Below are 27761 nucleotides of genomic sequence, written 5' to 3'. Positions count from 1 at the left end.
TTATCCTCTGCTGCCAACAGGAACCTTTCCCTGCCCTCCTCCAAGTGACAGCCTTTCAGATACTTCAAGAGGGCCATCCTGTCCCTTCTCAGCCTCCTCTCTCCAAGTTGGACATTCCCAAGTCCCTCGGCCTTTCCTCCTAGGGCTTGGTCCCCAGGCCCCGGATCCTCCTCCTCACTCTCCTCTGCCCCCTCTCCATTTTGTCCACATCCTCTTGCTCGTGAGCAGACATGCTGGGCAGCGAACCTGGGGTGGCTGTTCTCATTGTCCTTGGAGGGGCCGGATCCTTTGGGGCTGCGACCCCCAGCGCCTCACCAAAACTCTGCAGGTGCTGCAATTCATTTCACGGCCAGGGGATGTCGCCATTTTTCCTGAAATCTGCTCTGAATCCTTTTCGGTTTGCAGAGAGCTACCCTTTTAGACCATGTCAATTTTTCAGCATTTGATTTAGTTGAAACGCTAAATCGTTATGAAGACCACCGAGGACCTTGATTCTCCCAGGGGGCAATAGGCAATCAAAAGCATTCCTGGCAGTGTTCTATTTTCTGCCATAAATACACCAAAGCTATTTATTGTGAGCAATTCTGAATTTCTTTAACTACATGTCAGCATTTCGGTTCCGTTATCCCATTAATGCTTTGGAATAATTTACAGAAGGGTATCATTTGTGTCTATGGCACAGGGGGAAACTCCCACTTTTTCTGGAGCATCTGGTCAGGATTCTTGTACTGCATGGCAGACAGAAATCCAACTGGTAAAGTTTTTCTTCAGCATCGTATATCTCAAAGAGGGAAAACAGCTCTCTCTGGTTGAATGTCTGCCATGCAAGTGTTTTGTTTGAAATACTTTAATTCTATTCTAATATAATTATAATTCAATATAAGGGCATTTTTCCCCCAAATGACTGCAGAACATTGTTTATTGGAAGTTGGAGCAAAATATAAGGAGGGATCTTGTAGAACTTGCAGACAAGATAAAAAATACCAGCCCAGGCATAGAGCTCATAGAATCATAGTGTTGGAAGGGACCTCCGGGGTCATCTAGACCAACCCCCTGCAGAATGCAGGGAATTCAAAACTACCTACGGTGACCCAATTCCATGCCCAGATGATGCTCCTGCCCCCCCCGAAAAAAAACCCCCAGAATCCGTGGCCAAAATAAAAATATACCCCACCACTTTTATTAGGGAAACCGTTAATCCCCATCTGCGCATGCTCAATGCGCTGCCAGCAAAGGGTTACACGCACCCCCCCCCATTTATCGAACGGCTTTGAAAGGGGGCGTGGCCCTGCCCCGCGTGCCGCGCCGCGCCGTGGCGTGGCGCCACCGGCTCCTCCCTCCCTCCCGGATTGGCTCTGGCGCGCGCGTGCGCAGTCGGCTCCCTTTGCCGTGGGCGGGCAGCGGAGCGAGGCAGGGCTGGAAGGGGCGGCGCTTCCGGTGTTTGCGGGACAAGCCGGAAGGGGAAGGGAGCGGCGGCCGGGGCGGGGCGGTTGACGGTTGTGGGCGGGGCAGCGGCGGTTTTTTTTTAAACTCCCCCCTTTCCCCCCCTCCCCCCTAAGCCGGGGCGGAAGGAGGCTAGAGGAAGCGAGAGGGCGAGGGCCTGGCGGGGCAGCGAGAGGGGAGCGGCCTTCGTGACCCCCACGGCGGACCAGGCAGGCAGGCGGGCCATTGATCCCCAGTGGGAGGACTCGAACTCAGCACATCTAGAGAGGATCCCCACCCCCACTCCCGAAGAAGGAGCCTCGTTTTGCCTCCTCTTCAGCCCATTTTGCATCCAGCTTTTTTTTAGGGGGGTTGAAGCCCGAATTTCCCTTCTGCAGGGGAGGGAGGGTGGAGGTGGGTTTGGAGCACCCTGTAAGGGTGCTCATGGGTTCCTGGCGAGCGAGGGGGCGTTAGCATCCTTCTCCTCTTGAGAGAGGGAGAGCAGAGTACCAGGAGGGGAGTTTTTAAATATATACAATATTATAATATATATATATATATATTTTACCCCGATGGGAGAAATAGGGCCTGGTAGGAAATGACACACTTGACCATGGCATGAGGTGACAGGAGGGTGGGGAGAGGGGGGGTGAGAAAGCCAAACGCCAAGAGCCAAATTAACCCTGGAAGCCTCCAGAAGCTGCTATGGTAAGTTTCATAAGGGGGATTTATACTGTACGATTGGAAGGGTGGGTGGGTTTGGCTAAGTGGGCGCATCTTTAATATTTAGCTTTTATTATGTGTGGTTCAGTCTGAGCGTTCGGGAGGGTGGCCTGTTCTTATTCCCCGTCTCCATCCCTCTGCTAGTTCTGTAAAGTCGGCTGGTGGTGTGAACACCCCCCCCCCTATGCTGATTAGAGCAGCTCAGGGAAGTGGTCTAAGGCTGATAAACTAATTCAGGATGTCTGAGCTGTGGGATATGAAGTTTATGCATTTGGTCCTCACGGTGTAGTGCAAGCTCTGAAGAGCAGATGCCTTTGGTGGCTTGCAAGGATGCTCAGTCACTTCAGAGCCTGGCCAGTGTGCGATGATTGGTGTGACCCTGCAGTTAAGGGCTGTCTCCCTATTTAAGAAAAGCTGTGGCCGGAGAGATTTGTAATGTGGTCCGGAAGGGCATGTGTGGCTAAGGATGTTCGCTTTTCTTCCTGGTGTGCTGACGTCAGAGGTGGCTGGCCATCCTCACGGCAGGATGTTTCATATAGAGCCGTCAGGGGGAGCGTTGGTACCTGCCTTCCGGGACCCAGAGAGCTGCCCAGCTCCTTGCTGAGGGATAGCTCTGTGGAAGAATGAATGGAGGCCAGATTTCCTGGCAGAACTGAGGCAGGAGGCAATTGGGAGAGTGTCGATAGCTTTGGAGTCCCTCCTTAGCAGGCCTGGGCCTTTGGGAGGCTGACAGGTGTGCAAAGGTACTGCAACCTTGCAATGTTAGCAGAGTAACGACTTGGGCTTTACGTTTAAACTGGCGCTCAAGGCGAATTATGTATCAGGGTGGCACATCCGGTCAAGAGTACAGTAGGACATGGATTGCAGAAATCTGAAACAAAAGGGAGGCTGTAAGGATTATTACGATGTGTTTAAGTGATGCAAAAATTACATTGTCGGTTCCGACTTAAATCGACAGACAGTATGAACTGCAGTCCCCAATCCTCTCCAGCAGAACTACATTGCCACAATACATCCGTGTATTGTGTACTTTTTCACTTGGACAGAAGGGGTGTGTGTGTGCAGGGGTGGGTGTTTTCTCAGGTCTGAAATCGCAAACGTCTGCAGCTAGTTCAGCCAGAAGACAGCAGCCGCTGTTCGAAATCTCATGCTGATACACGAAGGTTTTGCACAGGCCTGTGCAGGACTGGCGGTTCAATCCACCATTGACCCCCCCTCCCAAAAACAGCATCAAAAGCTGGAGATTTGGGAAGCCACCTCCCCACCCCCATTTATGTAACAGCCACTGTGAACGGCGGCGCCGAAGATGAAGCATTTCCCAGTTGCCGTGTGCTGGGGGAGGCTGCGTAGTTGGCAGACTTGGGGACAGCCGCAAAATCAAAAAGCAGGCTGCCATTTTAGTTTGCTGTGCTCCACCATGACTTCTCCCGCCCACCTCTCCATTCAAAGTGCTTGTTGATATCAATCCCCGCCTTTGAAAAGCAGGCACAGCGATGCGCTAACAGATGTGGTTGTCGGAGTGCTGTGGAGGAGGCAGGTACCCAGTTGCTTCCTGGCTGCGCTACTGTAACATTGTCCTTCCGACGCAATCTTTTGCCCTCTTTCTGCGGTAGCATCCACAGTAGCTTTCCCTTTAAGGTCTGTTGGTTTTTTTTCTTGCAAGGGCAGTTTTTCTTTTAGTGATGCTTTCAGTTCAGACAGGCCTGGCGGTTGCCCCATAGAAGCACCCCCAAAGGATTCCGTGCCCTGCTGGAGAGAAAGCCTCTCGGAGGAGAAGAATCAGATGGAGAAAGGCTTCTTTTAGGACACACTGGCACTTGCTGAGAGGTGGTAATGGGTGAACAACATTTTGTACAGCCCCACAATCTATCTGACATATTCAGGACGCTTCTGGCTCTTGATAGCCACAAAGAACCTGATGCTGTGTCAAAGAGCATGCCCACACCAGCTCTCCACCAGCAGTCAGGGGCTCATGGGTATTGTAGTCCATGGACAACTGGAGAGCTACAGCTTGGCAACCCCTGCTCTATGTAATTCTGGATTAGATGCTGTTCTCCTAGCTTGCATTGTTGGCGCTTTCTGTCCTGTTGTCTTGTAGCTCTACAAAGCTTACAGGGATTAGGGGAAGGTGAATGGTTTGAAGAGCCTGTTGATATTTGGAGGAAGGGGGCCAGAACAGCCTGCTCTATCTGTTTCCAGGCAGTGGATTAATCTTTTAGGTTGCTGTCCCACTGTCCCTCTCTCTCCCTCTTGATCTCAGTAATCATTGCAGAATTATTTCTCCCACAGTCCGGGCGTCAGGACATGGCCAAGACATAAAGAGATGGCTTCCAGGTTTCCAGCTCAGTTGTCCTTCCACACGAGCACCCAGGGGTGCAGAGATAATCGCACTTACAGGGTTGGGACTTTTCCCTGAGCATGGGTGGGCAGAGGTAGTCGTGACATTGGTCTCAGGCAGGCCTTTTGCCTCGTCGTCTGCTCCCTGCTCTTGGTCCGATTACGACAGATGACTTTAGGGAAGTAGCCAGGGGATGCAGTTTCTGAAGAAACGCATGTAGGGAGAGGTAGGTAAACATGCAACTCAGACTGCTTGCACATTCGGTTTGTGTGCAGAACAAGGGAGCTCTTCTCCGAAGTTCTAATCTCACAGTGACGTGCCTGGTGGCGTTGACCAGTTCAGTTTCTTCCCTAATTCCAAATGTTTCAACATTCTAGTGGTCCCCCCCCCCACACACATGCCGAAAAAGGTCATTTAATATAACCCTCCATGCAGTTGTTTTCTGTTCTGCATTCTTTGGCAGAGTTGTACGATAAACATGTTTTGTTACCAAATGCTAGACCAGCCTCTGGACCGTGGATGAGCCCCTGAAATAATTTTTCAGGCTTCGGCAAGCCCCAGAAGTGATGTCAGCTGGCCACACTCCCTGCCACGCCCCCAGAAGTGACATCACTACCTGCACCCCTTGCCCTCCTTTTTCTCCCTTCCCCTGCCTTTACTACTCCTGCTCAATACCATGCCCCTTCAGAGCTCCTGTGGACCCCTTGTTTGTAATCCCTGTGCTAGAGAGCTTTTTTGGTTGAATTTGCTTGCCGCTTCCGGCTGCTAAAGGGCTTTTGCCATCCCTGATGCTTCCAAGGCAAAACAGAGCATAGCATGACTCGAAGAGGCAGAAATGATGTGGCCACGGCCTGGGTCCTGATCGGCTCCCTTGTGTAGTTTTCTAGGGGTTATATGCATGCAGGTTAGGACCGTCACTTGCCACAGCTGGGCACATCTCCCCCTCTCACTCTGGAGCTGCTGGGGCCAGCCTAGTAGCCTAGCAAAGCTTGCCTGACCCCCCACAATATAGCTCAGTCATCTTCCAGGGCCCTGCTTTGGGGGCTCCCGCCTTCGGAGGTCAAACAGGTGGCAGTGTGGGAGAGGGCCTTCTCAGTGGTGGCACTGAAGCCCTGGAACGCTCTGGCCCTTTCTATTACCTGCCATGTACTCTTCATCACACACCCAGGAAGGCATGAAGCTGTCTTATGCAGATTCAGACCCTGGGTCCATCCAGGTCAGTCCTGCCCCTGCAGCCTGATGCTTGATGCTTTGAACTGGAGATGCCAAGGACCGAACCCGGGACATTCCATATGTGCTTTCGGGCAAAACATTAACGTTCCAATATTACATTCTGCATCTCCCCAGTTCCCTTTTGCCTCCCGTGTCCATGACTAAGTTTTAGCAGGTAAATACCACGGATAATTTGTTCAGAGTTCTCTCATTTTTGGGGTCACAGCTGTTTTCTCAGCCATTAAAGAGTCGAGGAATTTATTCCTCTCAGAAGCAGTCTCACAGGGAGCAGGGAGAGGCTAGATCTGGAAAGCTGGTGTCTTTATCACATAACAGGGAGCCCCCGATGGACAAAATACCACGTGAGCCGCAAACTACAGTAGAAGTTCTTTCCGGAGCTGGGCGTGGTTGGTGTGGGGCTGGTGACCGTGTTTGGGCTAGGCTGTAAATGATTAGCTTATTCAGATCGGCTACATTATCCTCTTAATCGTGGTTTTTTTCCTATACGGATCTGGAAGATAAATTAGGCACAGGCTGATGGGGGCTTCTGAACTTTTCAGCCATTTGCGAAATCTCATGGTGACGGGCAGCTGTGTCGGAGCATCCTGATTGGGTCAAAGTAACAGGCCGTTTAGCCCAGTAGTTTATTACATGCACGTGTACGCACGCTCCTGGAAAGGGGCACGGAGACTAATGTCGCCCCCTTTTGTTGTGGCACCCCTTTGGTATTCACAGATATTCTGCTTTTGGCCAAGGGGGTTCTATTTAGTCCCTGTGATGGCATTGCCCTTGTATACACCTTTGGGGAGAGGTCTTAAAACGGTGCAAAGCATTCCGATGCGTCCATCCGTGGCAATCGACGCTGGGATATTTAAAAGGAACTTTTAAAAAGTGCTTGTTTTTCGTTTTCCTCCTAGAATCGTAGCAGCGTAGCGTTGGAAGGGGCCACGCAGGCCATCGAGACCCACCCCCTGCCCAATGCAGGATCGGCCCAGAGCATCCAGGAGAAGCCTCTGTCCAGTTGCTGTTTGAGGACCACCAGTGAGGGGGAGGTCCCCACCTCCTTAGGCAGCCCCTTCCACTGCTGGACTACTCTGACTGTGATGAGCCTGGGTTTGCTTTAATAAAGGCAGTTTTAAAAAATAGAATAATAGAATCATAGAATCCTAGAGTTGGAAGGGGCCATACAAGCCATCTAGTCCAACCCCCTGCTCAACGCAGGATCAGCCCTAAGCATCCTAAAGCATCCAAGAAAAGTGTGTCTCCAACCTTTGCTTGAAGACTGCCAGTGAGGGGGAGCTCACCACCTCCTTAGGCAGCCTATTCCACTGCTGAACTACTCTGACTGTGAAATTTTTTTTCCTGATATCTAGCCTATATCGTTGGACTTGAAGTTTAAACCCATTACTGCGTGTCCTCTCCTCTGCAGCCAGCAGAAACAGCATCCTGCCCTCCTCCAAGTGACAACCTTTCAAATACTTAAACAGGGCTCTCATGTCCCCTCTCAACCTCCTTTTCTCCAGGCTGAATAGGATGGAGAGTTTCTCCCACATTTCAACTGACCCTCTGTTAAAAGGGGGGCAAGGTGGAAAATATTAAGGATCGGGAGCCCCACTATTCGAGAGGCTTCCATTCTGTGTCATTCACGCTCTTCGGCAAGAGGCTGTCTTTATGGGATATGCCTTCTATTTTAAGACTGAAGAGGATGGAGGAAGGTGGAAATGCAGGATTCTGTTGCTAAGTTACAGACTGCATTTCCTAAGCCAGCCTTAATTCCGTTCGGCTCGTGAGAATTTTGGCGTTCAGCTTGGAAGGGCGAAGGTGGCGATGCAAGTTAAGGATATATGTGCGTCCCGCCCCCCCCCCCCCCCATTATAAGGAGGTTTGTTTTAAACCAGAATAGCGAATCAGTTTGAGGCAGAGGCTCCTCTTTGTGCTTTTGGACGATGCGTTGCACAGGAATCCGATCACCCCTTCCTTGCTTATGGTGGAAAGAAGATAACCCATGTAGTCCGGAAAACCAACCACAGTGAGACTTAGGTGCCGGTCTGTTGAAAGATTGTGTCTGTTCTTTCCAGTACTTCGGCTATCGTGTTTCGCTTGCGGCCATTCGTTGAATGAGTCGGTCCAAGTTTCGGCAGGCCCTCCCTCTTTTCCGCCTTTGTGTGTGAAAGTCGCTCCCTTCTCCCCTGTGTCTGGACACACGCAGTCCTGATTCAGATACCTCGTCTAGGCTTAGATCAGGGGTAGTCAAACTGCGGCCCTCCAGATGTCCATGGACTACAATTCCCAGAAGCCCCTGCCAGCATTTGCTGGCAGGGGCTCCTGGGAATTGTAGTCCATGGACATCTGGAGGGCCGCAGTTTGACTACCCCGGGCTTAGATGGTTTAACCAGCTCTTTCTGACTAAATAGGGTCATGGGTACTTTGCCTGCGGGTTTCCATGCTCGGCGAGCAGCCGAGATTTGTGCTCACCACCCTGGGTTGTGCTCTATCCTTTGGTCGGGTTTGGGGACCGTTCTGGCCGAGGCTGAGGAGGAAGAAAACCAGCAGGGAAGGTCCCGAAAGCATGGAAGAGATCAGAGGTCCCCAGGGCCGGTTCAGGCTGGGAGCAGCCAGTGCAAGATTAGCAAAATGCACCATTTTCACCCGTTCCCCCAAACCTTTTCGGCAGGCTTCGGAAGAGGCCTCGTTACGCGCTCTGGAGAGTCTGATGACCGAGTTTTTCCACAACGGCACGACAAATGAAAGGAAGCGCGAGATCGGTAAGCACGCCGACTTTCGGGAGCCACAGCGGTGTTGTGGGGAAAAGAGTCAGACTCTCCTCTGGAGAACTGGGTTTGATGCCCCACCTCCTTCCCAGGGCGTCCGTTGTGGGGAGAAGAAGCGAATGTTGATTATAAACCGCTTTGGCAAAAAGTGGGGTATAATCAAGCAGCTCATCTTCTTTTGTGCCTCTGGCCAGTCATGTGCACAAAGGACCAGAAACAGATTTTCACTATTTAGTGTTACAATTACATATTATATACTTTTTTTTTTTTTTGCACACCTAGACCCTGACAGGCAATCAGAGCATCTGCTTCCCTACTCCCCTGCTGCATGCACAGGGGCCTGATTAATTTGCCGCCTGTGCACCTATAATTGTTTTGACATTAAAAGGCATAACCTCGCAAATTCGGCCTCTGTGTAGCAATTTACAGCGGTAACGGAAGTTTACCCGACTTTGGGAGTGTTTTTCAAATTGCACCGAGTGCAGGCTGGTGGTGGGAAGGGCCCCTGGGTCTTTAGTGTGCTCTGTTGCCCCTCACCACCCCCCTAATGCAATTAAGTTAAAATGAGAGCGCTTACCTCTCTGGACTCCAGTCGCTACCATGTGCAACAAGCCTCAGCCAGCAAGGAGTTTTATGACCATCCTCCAATCCCTCCAGGCCCATCACTGGCCATTTGGGGAGATGGGAGCCGGTCAGCATAACAATAGAATAGAATCCAATTTATTGAGAGACAGAGATAAAGAGAGAGAGACAGAGGCACACACACCCCCAGCGACTTTGGCTTGGGACCTGGTTGCCTGGGGAAGCCAATCTGGACAGTGCGGTCCCTCTGCTCACTGTCTCAGTTAGCACACCTCTTTTGCAACTGTCTTTCCTCCAGAGGAGCTTCTGAATAACTTTGCCCAGCAAATTGGCGCCTGGAGGTTCTGCATCTATTTCCTGTCGAGCACGAGGAACGACTACGTCATGATGTACAGCCTGACGGTGTTCGAGGTGAGATTTCAGGCCAGGCTGACGTGTCGCCAGGTCCGTTCAGTGCCGAGGTGCTTCCAGGTGCCCTTGGCCGGGATAAATTCCCGCTCCCGGCAGAACGATCAAAGCTTCCATACCCTTGTAGTCCTAGTCTAGTAAACCCTTGCTGCTTCGTGGGCAATGCGCTTTGGAGTTGCGCTGTCCTTGGGGAGAAGCAGGCACATGGGTCAGCCATTGTCTTGAGCATTTAAATGCCGCAGGCTCGGTGGACAGAAGCAGCTCTGTGTGGTTCACAGGCAGTTCACTGCACAGATCAAGGCGCATGTTCCAGTACCATACGAGGAACGCTACACTCCAAAAATTAAAACTCAGTAAATTGCATCAGTGTTCTTAAACATTTAAAGCATTAACCATTTAATATAATGACCTCGGCTGAATGGATTGGCCGGACTGGAGATTGTCTTTCCGCTTTCAGAACTTGATCAACAAGATGTGGCTCGGGGTGCCGTCGCAGGACAAGATGGAGATCCGCAGCTGCCTGCCCAAGCTCCTGCTGGCTCACCACAAGACGCTGCCTTACTTCATCCGGAACAAGCTTTGCAAGGTCATCGTGGACATCGGGCGGCAAGACTGGCCCATGTTCTACCACGACTTCTTCACCAACATCTTGCAGGTACGGTGGGCCCGAGGAACGGCGCGGCTGAAGGCTGAGCTAGTTCTCCTCCTCTAAATGTGAAGGGGGCCACCTCATCTGTCGGGGATCTGGTGCGTTTCATTGCTGAACTAAGCCAGAACATAGGTCTTGTGGAAAGCTGCCTGTGTAGTTGGTCTGGTTCGTTTGTACTCTGCTTTTCTTCACCATGGGACATTGGTCTTCTTCCCTCCTCCGTTTGACCTCCCACCAGTTTGGCTGTGAGTGTGTGATCAGCCCGGGGTCATCCAGGCTTTGCGTCCGAACCTCCCATTTCCTGGGTGGGCAATGACCGTTATAGCACACTGGGGTCTGTAATCTCAAAGGACGCCCCCTTAAAGATAGTGGATTGGTATTTTGAATGATCAAAAAAAACCCTAAGAGAGAGCCCAGGTGGAACTTTTGAAATCACCTTATTGTTTGAACTGTGTTTCGGTGTGTGCCACTGGCTTGTGGCTGGCTTTAACGGGCTCTGGGCAAAGGTGGCTGCTTTTCTTGTAATCTGCCTTCAGCTGCTTTTGGCAAGGGCGAAGTTGAGCTGGCCATGACTTTGGGCAGCATACCTGGGTGGAGCAACTGTCATGTAGGAGGGAACCCCAACCTTGTGAACTGGGTTAGGCTGGGAGTGAAAAACTGGTCCTCAATCCCCTGGGAAACTTTGTGGCCCAAGTGAGAATTTGAACCCAGGACTTCCCAGCCCAGGTCTCGTGCTCTGACTGCTATGACATAGAAGGGAGTTAATATTTTTGACTCCAGCAGTTGTACTGCACATGGCTTTGTCTGACACAAAGATGGATTTCTGTCTCTAATGTCTCCTTGTTTGGGGAACATGCCAACGCCTTTGTCGGCATCTGATGCCCTTAGGCAGCTCCTTTGCGTGGTCTCCAGATCCTGCGTCCTGAACAGACTGCCTGTCACCCGGCAGGAATTACCTGAAATCTCTGGCGCCTCCATCCTTCCTGGTCCTTCAAGATGCAGGCTAAACCTCTCCCTTTTGACAGTTCTGAATGTGTCACCGTCCTTCCTCCGCATTTAGAAAATCTCTCGGCCTCGGCTGTGCCCAGACTCCAGAGATTGGTCCCTTTCCATTTCGTCACTTTCTCCGAGTCGTTAACCTCCCAGAAGGTAAAACCCCTCCTCAGGCTCCCTTGCCCTTTTGCAGTTGATCCAGTCCCCCGTCACCACCCCGCTCGGGTTGATCATGCTGAAGACGACGTCGGAAGAGCTGGCCTGCCCTCGGGAGGACCTCAGCATTGCCCGGAAGGAAGAACTGCGGAAGTTGCTCCTGGATCAGGTCCAGACGGTCCTCGGCTTGCTGACAGGTGAGGGGGGGGAGAAAGAATCCCTGTCTTTCCCCACAGAGGACATGAGCAGCAGTTCCCTGGAGTGTTTCTTCACAGGCTGTCGCACATAGCCCAAGGGTGCCATCACTGCCACATTTAATGCCCAAATTGTTCTATCCCAGTCTCTTATGACCAATCTGGTTTAATGGGCCGAGGTCAGGGAGCTGGGAGTTCACATTCCTCCTTAGCCAAGAATCTCACGGGGAGGATTTGGGGCTTCTTTATCCGGCTCACTTACCCCACGGACTCTCCTTCAAGAAGGGGTAGGGTGAAAACTGCTCAGTTCGGCGTTCCTCTGCCAGTCTTGCCCCGAACACTGTCCCCTTTGGCACACTGAACTGGCGGTCGGCTCCTCACACGGACGGGCGTCTCCACTGGGAGAGGGGCGCACCGGTATAAACCTAGCTGGTTATTCTGGCAGGGCACCGGAGGTGGCCTGCAAAACCCATGGCTTTTGTGCTTCTTTCGGGACAGGAATCTTGGAGAGCATCTGGGACAAGTACAGTGTTACTGCTGCCACGCCACCACCATCCCCGACATCGGGAGAAAGTGGTAAGGCCTTTATTTGACAACCTCATGTTTCCCCGCTAGTGATACATGACAGATCTGAGGACTTAAGGCACAGGGCTGTTGTTACGAAGCAACTGCTGCGGCCAATCCCTGCCATAGTATTCCTAGTGACTCCAGCTTCCAGAGGGGTGCCTCTGCCGGCTCCCCTGTGTGGGTGGGTGCTGTTTAACACCACACCGGTGGCTCGGGAAGAAGCCGCACTGCTGTGGTTCCCGGGCTTGGGGACTCCCAAGTTCAGGTTTAGCTGACATTCCGGTTCGAAATGCCAACCCTCTTCTTCCCTGTCCATCTGTGATTCCGTGGTGTTGAACACGCTCCTACCTTAACCAGGTGGTTGTAAAGATTGCCATAATAACCAAACCCCATTTGAAAGGTAGTGATCATTATTCAACAACCCCAGTTCTGTGTGCCTTGGGTGGTGAATGCCCTCTACCAAGCTTTGCTCCCAGAAAGGCAGAACTGTGCCGGAATGATTTGAGCCCTGTGCCTGATTTGTTTCCTTTCCCAGGGGACCTCCTCAGTAGCCTGCTGCAGAGCCCCAGCACGGCCAAACTGCTGAACCAGCCAATCCCCGTCCTGGACGCGGACAGCGAGAGCGTCTGCTCCCTGGCCCTGGAGTGCCTGGCCCACCTCTTCAGCTGGATCCCCCTCTCGGCCAGCATCACCCCCTCCCTCCTCACCACCATCTTCCACTTTGCCCGCTTCGGCTGCGACACCCGGGCCCGCAAGCTGCCCTCCCTCAACGGCAGCAGCCAGACCTCGGCCCTGGGGCCCGAGCGGGGCCGGCTGGGCGTGCTGGCCATGGCGTGCATCAACGAGCTGATGTCCAAGAACTGCGTGCCGGTGGAGTTCGAGGAGTACCTGCTGCGGATGTTCCAGCAGACCTTCTACCTCCTGCAGAAGATCACCAAGGAGAACAACGCCCACACGGTGAAGAGCCGCCTGGAGGAACTGGACGAGACGTAAGGGGAGGGGCTAGCCAAGGGGGAGGGCTCTTGGGGCGCTCTGCTGACTGATTGGTTATTGTGCGTGGGCGGGTCTAATCCCCTTGGCTTTTGAAGAGTCCCTGGGACGGAGCAACAGGGGTAGGTAGATGACACCAGGTAAGTTGGCTGTGGGAGGCTGATATTTTGTCACCCCCTTCCCGTTCTTCCAGAGGGTTGTGTTGTGTTGTGTGTGCCCCACCACCCCCGTTCATTACATCTGAGTTGGTACAAGATCTGAGTTTGCCTGCGTTCAGCTGCCATTGAAAGCAGCTGAAAAGACCCAGTGAGGTAAAGGAGGAGGGTTCTTTCGATTAGCCATCTCCTCTTTCTCTCTTTCTCTTTCTCCTTCCTCCCTTTTTTTTAGAGGAAAACTAGGTAATGAAAGGAAAAAAATCACCAGTGGTCATCATGGGCTGTCATAACAGGCGTGGCCAAACGATGGCTATCCAGATGTCTGTGGACTACAGTTACCATGAACCAGTGCATGCTGGCAGGGGCTCATGGGTAATTACAGCCTGAGGGTGTCTGGAGAGCCACAGCTTGGCCACCCCTGTTCTAAGAAGACGTGGGGATTTTTTTTTTAATTGTTCGGGAAAGTTTTTGGATATTTGAGCCAGCTTCGGTGTGGGACTGCCGGTCTGCAAGAAGGTGTTCCACAATCAGTTTCCACTTTCCACCGTTTATTACTTGAGCTCTTTGGTGACAATGCGAGTCACCCGAGGCAGGCTGCTTCGCTGATTTATTTTTTCCGCTGTGGAAAGCCCCAGTGAGACTTTTGTGAGACTCCTGTGAAGGAGATGAGTCCTGTCGCTGAGAAGCCGAGCTCATATGACCAGGACAGGTGCATCTGAATGAAGCCAAATATGTATGAGTGCTTTGGACTTGTTCTTCGAGAACCAGGCCTCAGAACCTGTGTGTTCTCTTAAAAACAAAAACCAATTAAGTCGGGGGGGGGCAGTCTAGTGGGTGGGTGGTCTTGATTGTCTGTCCTGTCTGCTCGAACCTCTGGCCTACATCCAAAATTTGCAGATACCCATGAGATTTCAACTTCTTTTTTTAAAAACAAAGCTGCACATGGCTCATGCACCCCTGTGTTTCTGACTCTTCCTCCCCCCCTTCAGACTCAGGACAAAGGAAATCTGGGCCAAAGCATCTGAGCCATTCTTCCTTGGCCTTGGGAAGCTCTGGAGCCTCGCTGGGAGCTCGTGGGGGTTGGGGAGGGGGGTCGGAGAGCAGGCAAGCTGTACGAAGCCCTGAGGGGAGCTGCTTAGCAGCAGCTCTGTGGTTTGGATGCTGTGACCAGGCTGAAGTTGCTGTTGACGCGGCTGTCTTTTTTTCTGCTATGTTTCAGGTGTTAATGGAAGGAAGGGTTACCGGCCATGTAGGTAATTGTGGTGGGGCTTTAATTTCAACCGTTGGCTTGAAAAACAAGTGACTTGCAATATTTCTATGCCAATCCCTGGTTGCCTTAATTGGGTCTCCCTCTCCCCCTCTCCTCTTCTTCTTACCCTCCTGTAGTTTCATAGAGAAGTTTACCGATTTCCTGCGCCTCTTTGTGAGCGTCCACTTGCGGCGGATCGAGTCCTACTCCCAGTTTCCTGTGGTCCAATTCCTGGCCCTCCTGTTCAAGTACACCTTTCATCAGGTACCGCGTCACGGCACCCCGTCCGTTTCGTCCGGCTCATTTCCCGGCACCGGACTGTGCAAGAATTGCAGCATCGGTAGGACGGCCTCCTGCTGGCACAGAGGTTCTACACAACAAACAATCCCTCTTGCTTGATTAAAAACTACATTTTCTCCCCTCTACATTTCTGCAAGCCCCCGGCAGATTGGCTGTGATGCCTAGGAACATGGCCAGATCAGATCTCGTCTGCCTCGATTTGTCCTCGTGAAAACCACAGAGCAAATGAGCGAGGCTTTTTCAGTTTTTAAAAGACAGTGCGCTCGAAGAATTCTTTTCGGGCCCCTAGATTTGGGCGCATGGACGTCTCGGTACATAGGCAGCCCTGTTAAGCCTGTCTGCGGTATTCCTGTTCGAAAGCAGGCCTCTAATTAGTAAATGAAATAAACTGAGTTGCTCTTCTGCTGCGCATGTTAAAAACTTTTTAAAATTAAAAATCCGTTAGATTGCTTTATGCTGCATAGGGGACAGAGTGGAGTCTGATTCCATCCTGCCTGTTCCCAGGGATTACAGGTATGCACCATTTGTTGAGACAAGCATAGCAGGCTCAGGTAGCGAAACTTGGGTTCACCTTTGATTGGTTGAGCTTTTCGGCTGCCGTTGAGGGGAGCATCTGCAAGCTGTAGGAGGGAAGGGATGATTGAGACCAGGGCTGGAGTGGGGGTCGTGTTGGGAGATACTAGGCAGGCGTGGCCAAACTGTGGCTCATCAGATGTCCATGGACTACAATGCCCATGAGCCCCTGCTGGCAGGGACTCATGGGTATTGTAGTCCCTGGACATCTGGAGAGCCACAGTTTGGCCACCCCTGGACTAGGTGAACATTTGAAACAGGGGTAGTCAAACTGCGGCCCTCCAGATGTCCATGGACTACAATTCCCAGGAGCCCTTGCCAGCATTCGCCAGCGAATGCTGGCAAGGGCTCCTGGGAATTGTAGTCCATGGACATCTGGAGGGCCGCAGTTTGACTACCCCTGATTTAAAGGATATCCGTGTCTGCCTTATTGTGCGAGGAGAGGCAGGAAGCGACCGACCGTCCTTTCCCTCTTGCCTTTCTGGTTGTGACCGTGCTGGACTGTCCTGCCTTCTCTCCTCCAGCCTACCCACGAAGGTTACTTCTCCTGCCTAGACATCTGGTCGCTCTTCTTGGATTACTTGACCAGCAAGATCAAGAGCCGCCTGGCTGACAAGGAAGCAGTCCTCAACAGGTAAGTGAAGCCGGTTTGTGCTGAGGCTGTTTGGGGTTAGCCCCCTTCCAGATGTGCCCACCTGGAGTATTGGGGTGGCCCTGGGGACAAAAAGGGAGCACCAGACTTAGATCTCATTACTCAAGAGGAGCAGGCTTACATGGTTACTTCTGGGAATACCTTTTTGGAGAAGCATTTTTTTTCCAGCCCCTACAGGAAGCGGAAGTTGTCAGGCACACGTTTTACGTACGTGTGTGTCTGGGGGGTGGGGATAGCTGGGAGTGTGGTTACACCACAGAAACTCTGCTGTCGACTTCCTGCCCCCAGCACGGCGAGCCTGTTTTTATTCAGCAGAGTTCCTCTTGCAGATCGGGCTGCGGAAGCCAGCATGATGGCTAGCCTCTGTCTGGGCAGGCGCCTTCCCATTCCTCTCCCCACAACAGACACCCTGTGAAGAGGGTGAGGCTGAGAGAGCCCTGATATTCCTGCTCGGTCAGAACAGTTTTATCAGTGCCATGGCGAGCCCAAGGTCACCCAGCTGGCTGCATGTGGGGGAGTGCAGAATCGAACCCGGCATGCCAGATTAGAAGTCCACACTCCTAACCACTGCACCAAACTGGCTCTCCAGACAACGGCGAGGGTCAAAAGTTATCAGCAACATTTACCCAGGAATGAAAAAACTGTTGGAGGCGTTCTGAACGAGCAAGAGGTGCTCAGCCCGGGGTCCCAGGACCCTTGCGAGCCCCAGTGCCCCCCACCCTGACCGCTCCTCTCTGCTTCGGCTCTGCTCCAGGTACGAAGACGCTCTGGTTCTGCTGCTGACGGAGGTGCTGAATCGGATACAGTTCAGGTACAACCAGGCCCAGCTAGAAGAACTGGACGACGAGACGCTGGACGACGACGTAAGAGCCAATATTTAGGCCTCGGGAACCGGGACCGTACATCGGGGCAGGACCCCAGCGCACTGGACCACTGTGGCCTCGGAGGAACTTGTCACATGGATGCTGATCTGGGCTGGGGGCGGGACTGCTTCTGCATCCTCTGTGCCTTAGACTTGGGAAGTTGGGTTGCCACGTGCCGGGCAGTAGGTAGGACTCAAGAGCCCAGACAGTGTCCAAAATTCTCTCTCCCCCCCATATGAAACTGTTCTCAAGGGGCCAAGGAGGAGCAAATGAGCTGACCCCCAACATTTCTCTCCCGCAGCAGCAGACAGAGTGGCAGCGGTACTTGCGCCAGAGTTTAGAGGTGGTAGCCAAAGTGATGGAGCTTCTGCCAACGCACACCTTCTCCACCTTGGTAAGCGAGCTTTGGAGGCTGGATCCCAGTCCCAGTGCCGAACGTTTTCGAGGTCTGTGATGCCAACACTAGGGGGCAGCCCCCAGGCAGTTTATCTAGCGACGTTGTCTGTTTCGAGGAGGGTATCTGAAGTTCTTCTAAGTGCTACCAGCAGGGGATGGGTTGGCTTTACAATCGGGATCAATCTGATCTAGCAGAGTCCTGATTCTTAGTGCAGCCTGGATCCCTGAAGGTCTCCATTGACCTAGTTTTGGGGATTTTTTAAATCTCACCCTTCCTTCAAGGAGAGAGCAGCTTACATGATTTTCTTCGTATCTAGTTTACCCTCACAACAGCTCTGTGGAGTGTGTACGGCCAAGAGGACGTGACCAGCCCAGGGTCTCCGAGAAAATCTCATTCTGTGGGGCATTGCTGGTGGATGAAGCTTTGGAGGTTCGGCCACCATGCTGCCGTTCCTATGCAAGCTTGTGGGGCTCTAAGGGATCAGCTCCAAAATTGGCCGAAATCCCAAGGAAATGAGACACCAGATCCAGCTTGGCTTATAAGGAGAGTTTTAATCACGTCTCAAAATTTCCAGAAAACGCACACTGAGCTCCCATAAGCTTGACAGAATCCCAAACCCCTTCTGAACTCCCTTGTGACCGTATTCCTCAGTCTCTTCTCCCCCTTCCCCAGTTTCCGGTGCTGCAGGAGAACTTGGATGTCTATCTGGGACTTCAGCAGTTTGTCATCACGTCGGGGACAGGTAAGGTCGTCTCCCGTTGGCTGGCACCCTGCATGCACACCTGCTGCAGCGTTGACTGTCACTGAGGGCTTGTCCTTTCTTGCCTTTCTGCCGGGACTGAGAGAGCCCTGATATTCCGGCTCGGTCAGGACAGCCCTATCAGGGCTGTGATGAGCCCAAGGATGAGAGAAACATCAATGTATGTGGCCTTTAACAGCGGGTCTGGCTGTCCAGCTTTTAAACAATCCAGCCTAGCCACCTCCTCTTGCATCTGTTGCCTGAACTGTGAACCTTGAGCCAGCAGAAGCATGTATCGTAATTGCAGCGAATGCTCCATTTCCTGGTAGGCGAGCCCCGTAATTGGATTCCTCACCCCAGCGTTTAGTGCGTTACAAGGTTAGGGAAGCCCGTGCAAGCGTCGTATTTAAATTTCGATGAAGCTGCTGGTGCGGAGAGGAGAGAGACGCTTGTTCGAGCCTTGCCTGGGAGCCTTTGAGGTCCTGTCAGTGGAAGCAGGGCGTCGTTTCCGCCGGACTCCCTCCTTCTGTTTGCACTCTCCTCAGGTCACCGGCTGAATATTAGTGCCGAGAACGACTGCCGGCGTCTCCACTGCTCCCTGCGAGACCTCAGCTCCCTGCTCCAGGCTGTAGGCCGTCTGGCGGAGTACTTCACCGGAGACATGTTTGCCGCCCGGTTCCAGGACGCCCTGACGGTTGTGGAGAGGTAGGTGGGGGAGTGTGTGCGGGGCATCGGACGAGCCTCTGGCCTGTGCCTTTCCCTGCTTCCGTCTTTAGCCCAAACCAGTCTCCCTCCCCGCCTCCCCAGGGTCATGTGCATAGTGTCATCTGGGAGCCTGGGCCTGGGGCATGCAGAGATGCAAAGATGGGCTTGAGGAACCAGGGAGACCTGAGAAATTGGGCCGTAGAGTAGACCTGTATTGCCCAGATTGGATGTTGAGCTCAGCCCGTAATGAATGGGCAGAAATCAGGCTCCTTTTCTTGCCCTCCCACGGCAGAGCGATCTGTCCGAATGTATCGGGGGGGGGGGGCTGGCTCAGCAATAGAAGGCCAACTTTGGCTCAGTCCAGTCCGCCGAGCTCAAGGAAAGACCCTTGCGTCCCCGTGACTCTGTGTGGTAGCTGGCACCTGGGTGAGTGGAAAAGATCTGGCTCAGCCGAAGGTGCTCGGATCGCAGCCGCCGTTCCCTCGTTCCCCTCCGTCTTTGCCACTGACTCCCCCTCCCCCTTGCTTCTCCGGCAGGCTAGTCAAGGTCACCCTCTACGGGTCCCAGATCAAGCTGTACAACATCGAAACTGCCGTGCCATCCGTGCTGAAGCCTGACCTCATCGACGTGTAAGTGGGAAAGCCCCCAGCCCAGCATTCAGCCTCGGGAAGGTCTGCCCAGTGAACCCGAGTTCGAATCATAAGGAGCAGGTCGGGGTCTACTACGAAACTGGTTTTCACTCATTGCAAGAGTATATTAAGGCCTTATCCCAGGGATGTCAAGGCACAGAGGGGAGGCGGTTTGTGCCAGTCGAGGAAAGTGACCAGTGATAATGAGTCCTCACTTGAAATTCAACTTGTGTGTCAATCTAAGCTTTCTCTCCCCGCCACGTTCCCTCCCTCCTTGCCTTTTTGACGCCTCCTTCTGTCTTACCCAGAAGACTCCTGTTCCCCCCAGGCATGCCCAATCGCTGGCCGCTCTGCAGGCCTACTGTCACTGGCTAGCCCAGTTCTACGGCGAAGTCCACCGGCAGAACCCGCAGCAGTTCGTCTCGCTCGTCTCCACCTCCCTGGAAGCGATCACCCCGCTCATCAGCTCCAAGGTGCGCGCAGCGACAGGACTACTTGGGGGGGGGGTCTTCCTCTTCCAGAAGATGCTAAGATAACCCACACTCGGAGCGACTTGGTGCAGCAGTTGGGGGGGGGGGTGACAGGTGGACAGATCCATTGCTGTGAATGTAAAGGGGGTGGACTGTCTCCATTACTGCCAAAGGAACAGTGTTGGGCTTCACAAACCAAGTTTCTGCCTGGCGTCTCGTGTGCCCATCCTAGGGACGAACAGATGAGTTAAGATCCTTTGGGGAGGGCTCTGCCAGGTGGAAGGTTTCTTTCCTACTTGGAATTTTGTTGAGCTTCTTATTTTTTTTTTTTAAAGCACTGTTTAAGGGTTAGAACCCTTTCCTGCAAACCTGCAGCAGGGGTGGCTCTCCAGATGCCTATGGACTACAATTCCCATGAGCCCCTGTGAGTGCGTACTGGCAAGGGCTCATGGGAATTATAGTCCAAGGACACCAGGAAGAGCCACTGTTTGGCCACCCCTGCTGGCAGACTCTAACTTGGTAGAGCTCGTTTCCCTGCTCTGAGGGCGAGTTGCCTTCTCTGGCGCAGTCTGAAATCCTTTCTGCCCCCAGGTGCAGGAGAAGCTCCTTCTGTCGGCCTGCCACCTGCTGGTCTCCCTGGTCACTACCGTGAGGCCCGTGTTCCTCATCGGCATCCCAGCCATCCAGAAGATGTTCAACCGGGTCACCGACAGCTCCGCGCAGCGCCTTCCCGAAAAGGTCAGGGGCGCGAGGGGTCGTTTTTCTGGCCGTTATGTCTCTAAGCTAGAACTCAGGACAGAGGCTGCAGGGAGGACATCCGTGGGTGTGTTTATCTATTCTTTGGCGCTCTCCCTGCCCATCTTTGGACTGTTGCATAGGTCGGGACAAAACCCTCCTTGTTCTGCTAATGAAATAAATCTGAAAATGGGTAGAAGGATCCCCCTGATTAGTTCAGTTAGCGTGCCCTTCTCCCAGTAGCAAGCGTGACTGCCATTAGAGCAGCACTGAAGCCCTCTCGGTGCTCATCACCCGATCTCTGGTGGGATGATAGTCCTGAGAAAACCCTCCCACAGCTCCCGTTGAGCCACCAGTCACCGATAACCACCCCGCTGGATCGACCCAAGCCCTAGGGAGCCATCTCCTGCTAGTGTGCTCCCACAACTCTCATAGAATCATAGAGTTGGAAGGGACGTCCTGGGTCATCTAGTCCAACCCCCTGCACTGTGTAGGACACTCACAGCCCTATCGCTCATCCACTGTCACCTGCCACCCCCTTCACAGAAAAAGCCTTTCCGTCAGATGGCTCTCCAGCCTCTGCTTAAAAATCTCCAAAGATGGAAATTGCCTCCCCTTGACCTCTTCCAGTTCCCCCCTGCACACCTTCATCCTTCTAACTTTCCGGGTGTCCCCTGTTCCGCAGGCTCAGATACTGGTGTGCCGGGCCCTGTCGAACATCCTGCTCCTGCCGTGGCCAAACCTCCCCGAGAGCGAGCAGCAGTGGCCCATCCGCTCCACCAACCACGCCAGCCTGGTCTCGGCCCTCACCCGCAACTACCGCAGCCTGAAGTCCAGCTCGATCTTGCCTCTGAGGAAGGTGCAGCAGGACGACAGTAAGTCTTGCTGCCGGAGGGTTTGTTGGTGTCGAATTTCCATCGACCCCTAGCTGTTTTGCATCCTTCCCTGCCTTAATCGGTCCGTGTGGACGGGTGATGATCACGGCACCGTTTCTTCCCCACCCCGCAGCCAAGGTGGTGATCCATCAGACGCTGAGCGTCCTGGAGGACATTGTCGAGAGCATCTCCGGAGAAGCGACCAAGTCGCGCCAGATCTGTTACCAGTCGCTGCAGGAGTCCGTGCAGGTCTCGCTAGCTCTCTTCCCCGCCTTCATTCACCAGTCAGGTATAACCGCAGGGGCTGCCCTTGCCGCTCCAGCTAAGAGCGGCAAGTCTGCTACTTTAGTTGAGAGCCAGCTTGGCACGGCATTGAAGAGCGGGGGCCTCTGTTCTGGACAGCCGGGTTTCACTCCTCCACAGGCAGCCAGCTGGGTGACCTTGGGCCAGTCACAGTTCTCTCAGAGCTCTCTCAGCCCCACTTACCTCACCGGGTGTCTGTTGTGGGGAGAGGAAGGGAAAAAGGTGTTTGTAAGCCACTTCAGGCAGTTAAAAGTGGGGTATAAAAAACCAGCTTCCCAGGGTTGCACGAGAAAGGATGTGTTGTGGTTGTCACTTGAAAGTTCTGTCCTGTCCATTCACTGGACTGCAGCTGCCGTGAGCCTAGGCAACACGGAGCGGCGGGACTTTTCCAGCCTTGCTAACGTGTCCGGCTCTCCCTCCTCCTTTCAGACGTGACGGACAAGATGCTCAGCTTCTTCCTCACCCTCTTCCAAGGGCTGCGGGTGCAGATGGGCGTGCCCTTCACCGAGCAGGTCATCCAGACTTTCCTCAACATGTTCACCCGGTAAGCCGCCCTCGCCTGCCCCTCAGAGCCCTGGGTGTGGGAGAAGGACCTCGCCTTAATATATATGCTTAGTGAATATACACCCCCCCCCACCTTCTGTGAGGACTCTTGGCCTTACCCATTCATGGATTGCAAACCAGCCTAGCAGGGCTCTTAAGCGTTCCCGGGGAAGGTCCTTGATTCTTCTTTGGACACGTGTGGCTTTTGCCTTTAGGGAGCAGCTGGCGGAGAGCATCCTCCACGACGGGAGCACGGGCTGCCGAGTGGTGGAGAAGTTCCTGAAGATCCTCCAAGTGGTGGTCCAGGAGCCGGGCCAGGTGTTCAAGCCCTTCCTGCCCAGCATCATCACGCTCTCCATGGAGCAGGTCTACCCCATCGTGGCCGAGGTGAGGGCTCCGGTGGGTGCCGTGGCGGGAGACTTGCAGAGCAGTGGTCTCTGGCCTTCTCAGGCTTGGGGTTTCACAGCTGTGGTCAGGGCTTCCAACGCTAGGTAGGGAAGACCCTAGGCATTTGGAAGTGGGGCCTGTGGAGGAGCAGGCTTTGAGGAACCGACAGACCTCAGTGTGGCGTAGCGTGATAAAGTAGCCCTTTTCTCCAGGAGAAAGTGATCGCCACTGTTTGTAGAACACTTGTCATTCTGGAAGGTCTTCTGGCCCATCTTGAGAGGCTTGAAGATCAAGATAACAGGGTGGAGATACATGCAGGAGAATGATTACAAGCATGGGAAGAAACCGTGTGGCTCAGGAAATCTTATCATTAAAAGAAGACTTACTGTGTTCCTACTAGAGGTAAACATTAGGCATGAAGGTGAAGTTCTTGTCTTCAGAATCTTTATATCAGACCATATTCCCAGGTAACGTCTAGTTTCGTAGTGAAACTTCTTCAGTTTGGTAATAATTGCAAGCAACCCAAAAAATTCACGCAGCGCGCAAGGTCTCTTGAAAACGGAGTGGCAGCCGATTGTGAAGACAAGAACTTCTCTTCATGCTTAATGGTTCCCTCTAGAAGGAACATGGGAAGTCTTCTGTGAGCCACTAATTTTGCTCAGAAGTCCCATCAACAGAACGAGGACAGTTTCTCCCCCCATACGGTATTTCCCCTGGGAAGGCTGGCAACCCTCGATGAGTTTCAGTGGTCAAACCTCCACTAGGTTTGCAGAAGGTCCCGGGTTCAGTCTCCTGCACCCCAAGTGGAAAGGGGTGTGTCTATGGAAAGTGCCATGAAGTCACAGTTGGCTTACGGTGACCCCAACAAGGGGGCTTTCAAGGCAAGAGGTGGTTGGCAAGAGTCTTCCTTGGCCAGTGTCAAGGGGGCTTGTATGACCCAGCTGAAGCTCTGGAGGCTTGAAGACCACTGCTATGTTGGAAGGTGGAATTAAAATTACGTGTTGGAGGATCCATTTGTGCAAGAGGGCGGTCTTTCCTTGAAGGGCAGTGCTTAAAAGGGGCCCAGGGCAGAATTACCCCCTAAGTGTTTCTGCCCTTTAACAGACCTCTCTCCACAAGACACTGGCTCTGTGCTATCCTTGGCTGTGCTAGTGGTGGCATTCAGGCGAGGCAGTTGTGTTGACACACAGGTGTCCTTCCCCCCGTCCCCCCTGCAGCGATCCTCCCCAGATGTGAAAGCGGAACTCTTTGAGCTGCTCTTCCGGGTCCTGCACCACAACTGGCGGCACTTCTTCAAGTCCAGCGTCCTGGCCAGCATCCAGCGAGGGGCAGCCGATGAGCAGATGGACAATGAGCCACAATTCAGTGCCATCATGCAGGTATTGGCAGGAGGAGGGAGGAAGATTCCACAGTTCAGCAGTGGAATAGGCTGCCTAAGGAGGTGGTGAGCTTCCCCTCACCGGCAGTCTTCAAGCAAAGGTTGGATACACACTTTTCTTGGATGCTTTAGGATGCTTTGGGCTGATCCTGCATTGAGCAGGGGGTTGGACTAGATGGCCTGTATGGCCCCTTCCAACTCTATGATTCTGTGATTCTATGATCCTGTGTTGAGCAGGGGGTTGGACTAGATGGCCTGTATGGCCCCTTCCAACTCTATGATTCTGTGATTCTATGATCCTGTGTTGAGCAGGGGGTTGGACTAGATGGCCTGTATGGCCCCTTCCAACTCTATGATTCTATGATTCTGTGAGTCCATTTGCCAGGGGTGGCATGCCTTAGGTGGGAGGACCCAAAAGCAGGCCTCCAGGATCCATAACAAGATAATACGATCTTCTGTCACTTACTCCTTGGAGTTATGACATATTTCATTGACAGAATGTCCCATACGAACACTAATATTGGACTCTTTTCTATTAAAAATCTGATATTGGTCTGTTTTGCATCCAATCTGCAATTTATTTGCCCATTCTGTGAGATGTGCGCATAAAAAAATCCTGTCTGCTGTTACCATATATCTAACACGTTCACTATACATTTTAATACTGTTTAATAACCTATGTTTTGGGTCCATTGGAATTTTTATTTTCAGTCGGTTGCATTTCATCATAAATCACGACCTAGTATTTCCAGGCTTTCTAGCAGGTCCACCACATATGATAAAACAATGCACTTATTTCATAACATTTTCAGCACGTTCCATTATCACTCTTATTATCCTTTACGAGCTCCGTGCATTCTTCAGGATTGCTCAAAAAGGGGAGGAGGGGGCTTACAAAGTGCATTTGCATCTTTCAACTCCATGCGTGAGCATAGCACATCAGATCGGGCACGCATGTTGCGAGAATTGCAAGCCACCTTTTGGCTCAAGGGAGCCTGCTAGCTGTGCATATAGCCCATTTGTTACCAGCTAGTGATTGGGGAAAGGTCATCTAAACAACGGAGCATATTGGCCCGTGCAAAATCACTGGCGGTCACAGAGCGTCACTGGAAGCACCCTGTGGCTGTGCATAGGACTGCCCTCTCTAGTGCCCCTCCTTTATCTAGCTTTTGCCAAGAGGCTGTTAATGTTTTGCATTGGAGGGGGGGGACAGTCCTCTCATCCAACCCCTCGTTGGCCTACGCTCTGTGACACTGTTTCCCAAGTGCTAGTCCTCCTGTTAATCTGTAAGCAGAATACAAGTCAGCGGCCCAAAGGCTCCAGCTGCCTCCTGACCCTCTTTTGCTCCCGGGCAAGTTCCCCCCGTCCTTCGCCACTCTCGGCCAGCTGGCAATCTCTTTATCATTCTCCGCGTGTTCCTTTGTGGGGCAGGGTGCTTGTATCCCTCTCGACTGCCCACTGCCACTAAGGTCACAGTACAGGTTCTCTCATATCTCGAGCCATCCTTGTAACACGTGCTTGCTTGAAGGGCAGCACCGTGTAGTAACGTTGGGGAGTTCAGGCGGGCAAAAAGGTGGCAGCAGGCAGGGCACAAGCCATGGTTGACCACCTCCCGAGAGGTCTGGCCTGTGGTTTTATGCATGGCCCTCTGGCAGGTCAAGGAGGCAGGGGTCACTCCCAGAGGCCTTTGCGCTGCACTCTGAACCGGCCGGGTAGAGTTGGGGGGCCCGGCTCCCCCGTCTTTGGATCACGTCCTGAGAGGCCCTTCTGTTCCGTAGGCTTTTGGCCAGTCCTTCCTGCAACCCGATATCCACCTGTTCAAGCAAAACCTGTTTTATCTGGAGACGCTGAACACAAAGCAGAAGCTGTACCACAAGGTGGGTCTCTTCCCCGCCCACCGGCCACCTGCTTAGAGGGTTGAGGACCCAACGCCGCACCCCTCTCGAGGCCAAAGAGAGTGGGATGCTGGCTGCCTGCGCAAAGGGGCACATCCGTGTGCTCCGCTCGAGGGAAACGGGAGGGAGGCTGGGCTGTAGCGATTCCGGAGGCACAGGCCTAGTTTGCAAAGAAGTGGCCTTTCAGTTCTCCCCGGGGTTGCTTTTCCTTGGAGGTGGATCTGAAGATACGTTCTTTTCTCCTGTTCCTTCTCTCTCTTTCTCTGTCTCTCTCTGTTCCTTTCTCCTCCTCCTCCTGCAGAAGATCTTCCGGACGGCCATGCTGTTCCAGTTCGTGAACGTGCTGCTCCAGGTCCTGGTCCACAAGTCACATGACCTCTTGCAGGAAGACATCGGCATCGCCGTCTACAACATGGCCTCGGTGGACTTTGACAGCTTCTACTCGGCCTTCCTCCCCGAGTTCCTGGCCAGCTGCGAAGGGGTCGATGCCAACCAGAAAAGCGTGCTCGGAAGGAACTTCAAAATGGACAGGGTAGGTGAGGGGCAGGGGGAGCGACACGTCGGTTCTGCATCGTGCCGAAGGGAAGAGCATGGCGGCGGCAATGTGCTGCTTATTAAAGCCTTTATATCCTGCTTTTCCCTGTGGTTCAAAGCAGCATACAACATTGGTTCCAACAGGGCTCTCACTGTTCTAGAGAGCCCCCTACCACAGAGCAGCAGTAGAAAAGGTCCGGCTCTGGTTAACGTCAGACAGGCCACCCAGCATGGTGGAATAGCCCACTGTTGGCCACCGGGTGTTTATGGGCAGCGCACAGGGACACCGGAAAGGTGACAGTCCTCCAAATACGTGGGTCCCAGTTTGTCAAGGGCCTGGGTGCTTGAAGGACCATCTCTTTCCATATGTCTCTATTTGCCAGCCGTGGTCATGCCTCATCTTCTGGTGTGCTCACAGCACTTGGTGCAAAATGCCACACTATGCCCTGTGGCATATTTTGGGGATTTGCTGCTCCCCCCCAAAATGGCACTCCCTCAAAACACTTTGCCTTTCCCTCCACGAGTGGTGAGATTTGGGTTCCTCTCTGTTCCTAAGTGAGGGGAGGAAGGGGGAAGCACAGTGCTGGGAAGCGCCCTGGAAGTGCCATGGCAAGAGGCATTTTGATTTCCATTCTCCTTTGTCTTCCTCCTGCCCCCCCTCCCCCCCGCCCAGGACCTGCCATCCTTCACCCAGAACGTGCACCGCCTGGTGAACGACTTCCGCTACTACCGGCTCTGCAACGACAGCCTGCCCCCGGGGACCGTGAAGCTATAGTCTTCGGCACAAGGACTCAGCCCCCCCGGAGGTTGGCGTGGAGAGCAGACCGGTCCTTGTCGCGTCACTGCCGGCTTCGCTTCCCGAGGCTGCCGGTTTCTGGTCCCCGCGAGGAAAACAGCCTCTCGCAGGCGGGCCACGCACTCTGTGCACACAACACCCCCCCTTCCTGGTCCTCCCCACACCTCTTTCTTGGTTCTGTCGGCAGCTCCCTTTACCTTGGGGGGGGGGGGATCGTAAGGCCAATCGCAGGCCAGGCCGTTCCTCCTGCTGGATGTTCTTGTCTTAATCTCCCCCCAACCCTTCAGCGGTCGGTCGTCCGTCAGCAGGTGTTTCCACGGCCGGCGTCAATCATGAGACATTGAGGCCAAAGACTACTTCGGATGTTTCCCACCTTCGTGTCATTCCTCCCGCCTCCCCCCCCTTCTCCCCTCGTTGGTTTTTAAATTGCCTTGACACCTCCCTTGCTGTCCATGGGGGGGGGGTGTTAAAGAGAGACTCTTTTTTTTTAATATACGTTTTTTTTTCTCCTCATCATTCCATTGTGATACTAAAATGTGCTTAATGGAAATTAAAAGTGCTTACTTGGTTGTTTTAAA

General features: G+C 53.1%; 1 protein-coding gene across 2 annotated transcripts; it reads left to right on the top strand.

The window, feature by feature from the left end:
• Positions 1–1508: 1508 nt before the first annotated feature.
• Positions 1509–27761, top strand: XPO6 (exportin 6). Of its 2 annotated transcripts, none has more exons than XM_077316299.1 (24): positions 1509–2130; positions 8370–8460; positions 9347–9459; positions 9914–10111; positions 11292–11451; positions 11947–12024; positions 12551–13004; positions 14547–14673; positions 15807–15916; positions 16689–16797; positions 17102–17191; positions 17867–17936; positions 18479–18638; positions 19175–19267; positions 19596–19740; positions 20329–20475; positions 21158–21347; positions 21481–21636; positions 22080–22194; positions 22409–22580; positions 23798–23959; positions 25737–25835; positions 26155–26385; positions 27061–27761. In XM_077316299.1, exons 1-24 carry the CDS (start codon positions 2128–2130, stop codon positions 27160–27162), a joined length of 3375 nt encoding a protein of 1124 aa, XP_077172414.1. In that variant the 5' UTR covers positions 1509–2127; the 3' UTR covers positions 27163–27761. The 2 variants fall into 2 exon arrangements, with proteins under 2 accessions (XP_077172414.1, XP_077172413.1); XM_077316298.1 differs by having other exon boundaries at positions 1510–2130; positions 17099–17191.

Source organism: Paroedura picta, chromosome 17 (assembly GCF_049243985.1).
Source record: "Paroedura picta isolate Pp20150507F chromosome 17, Ppicta_v3.0, whole genome shotgun sequence".
Classification (NCBI taxonomy): Eukaryota; Metazoa; Chordata; class Lepidosauria; order Squamata; family Gekkonidae; genus Paroedura; species Paroedura picta.
This window is presented reverse-complemented; position numbering and strand designations above follow the sequence as displayed.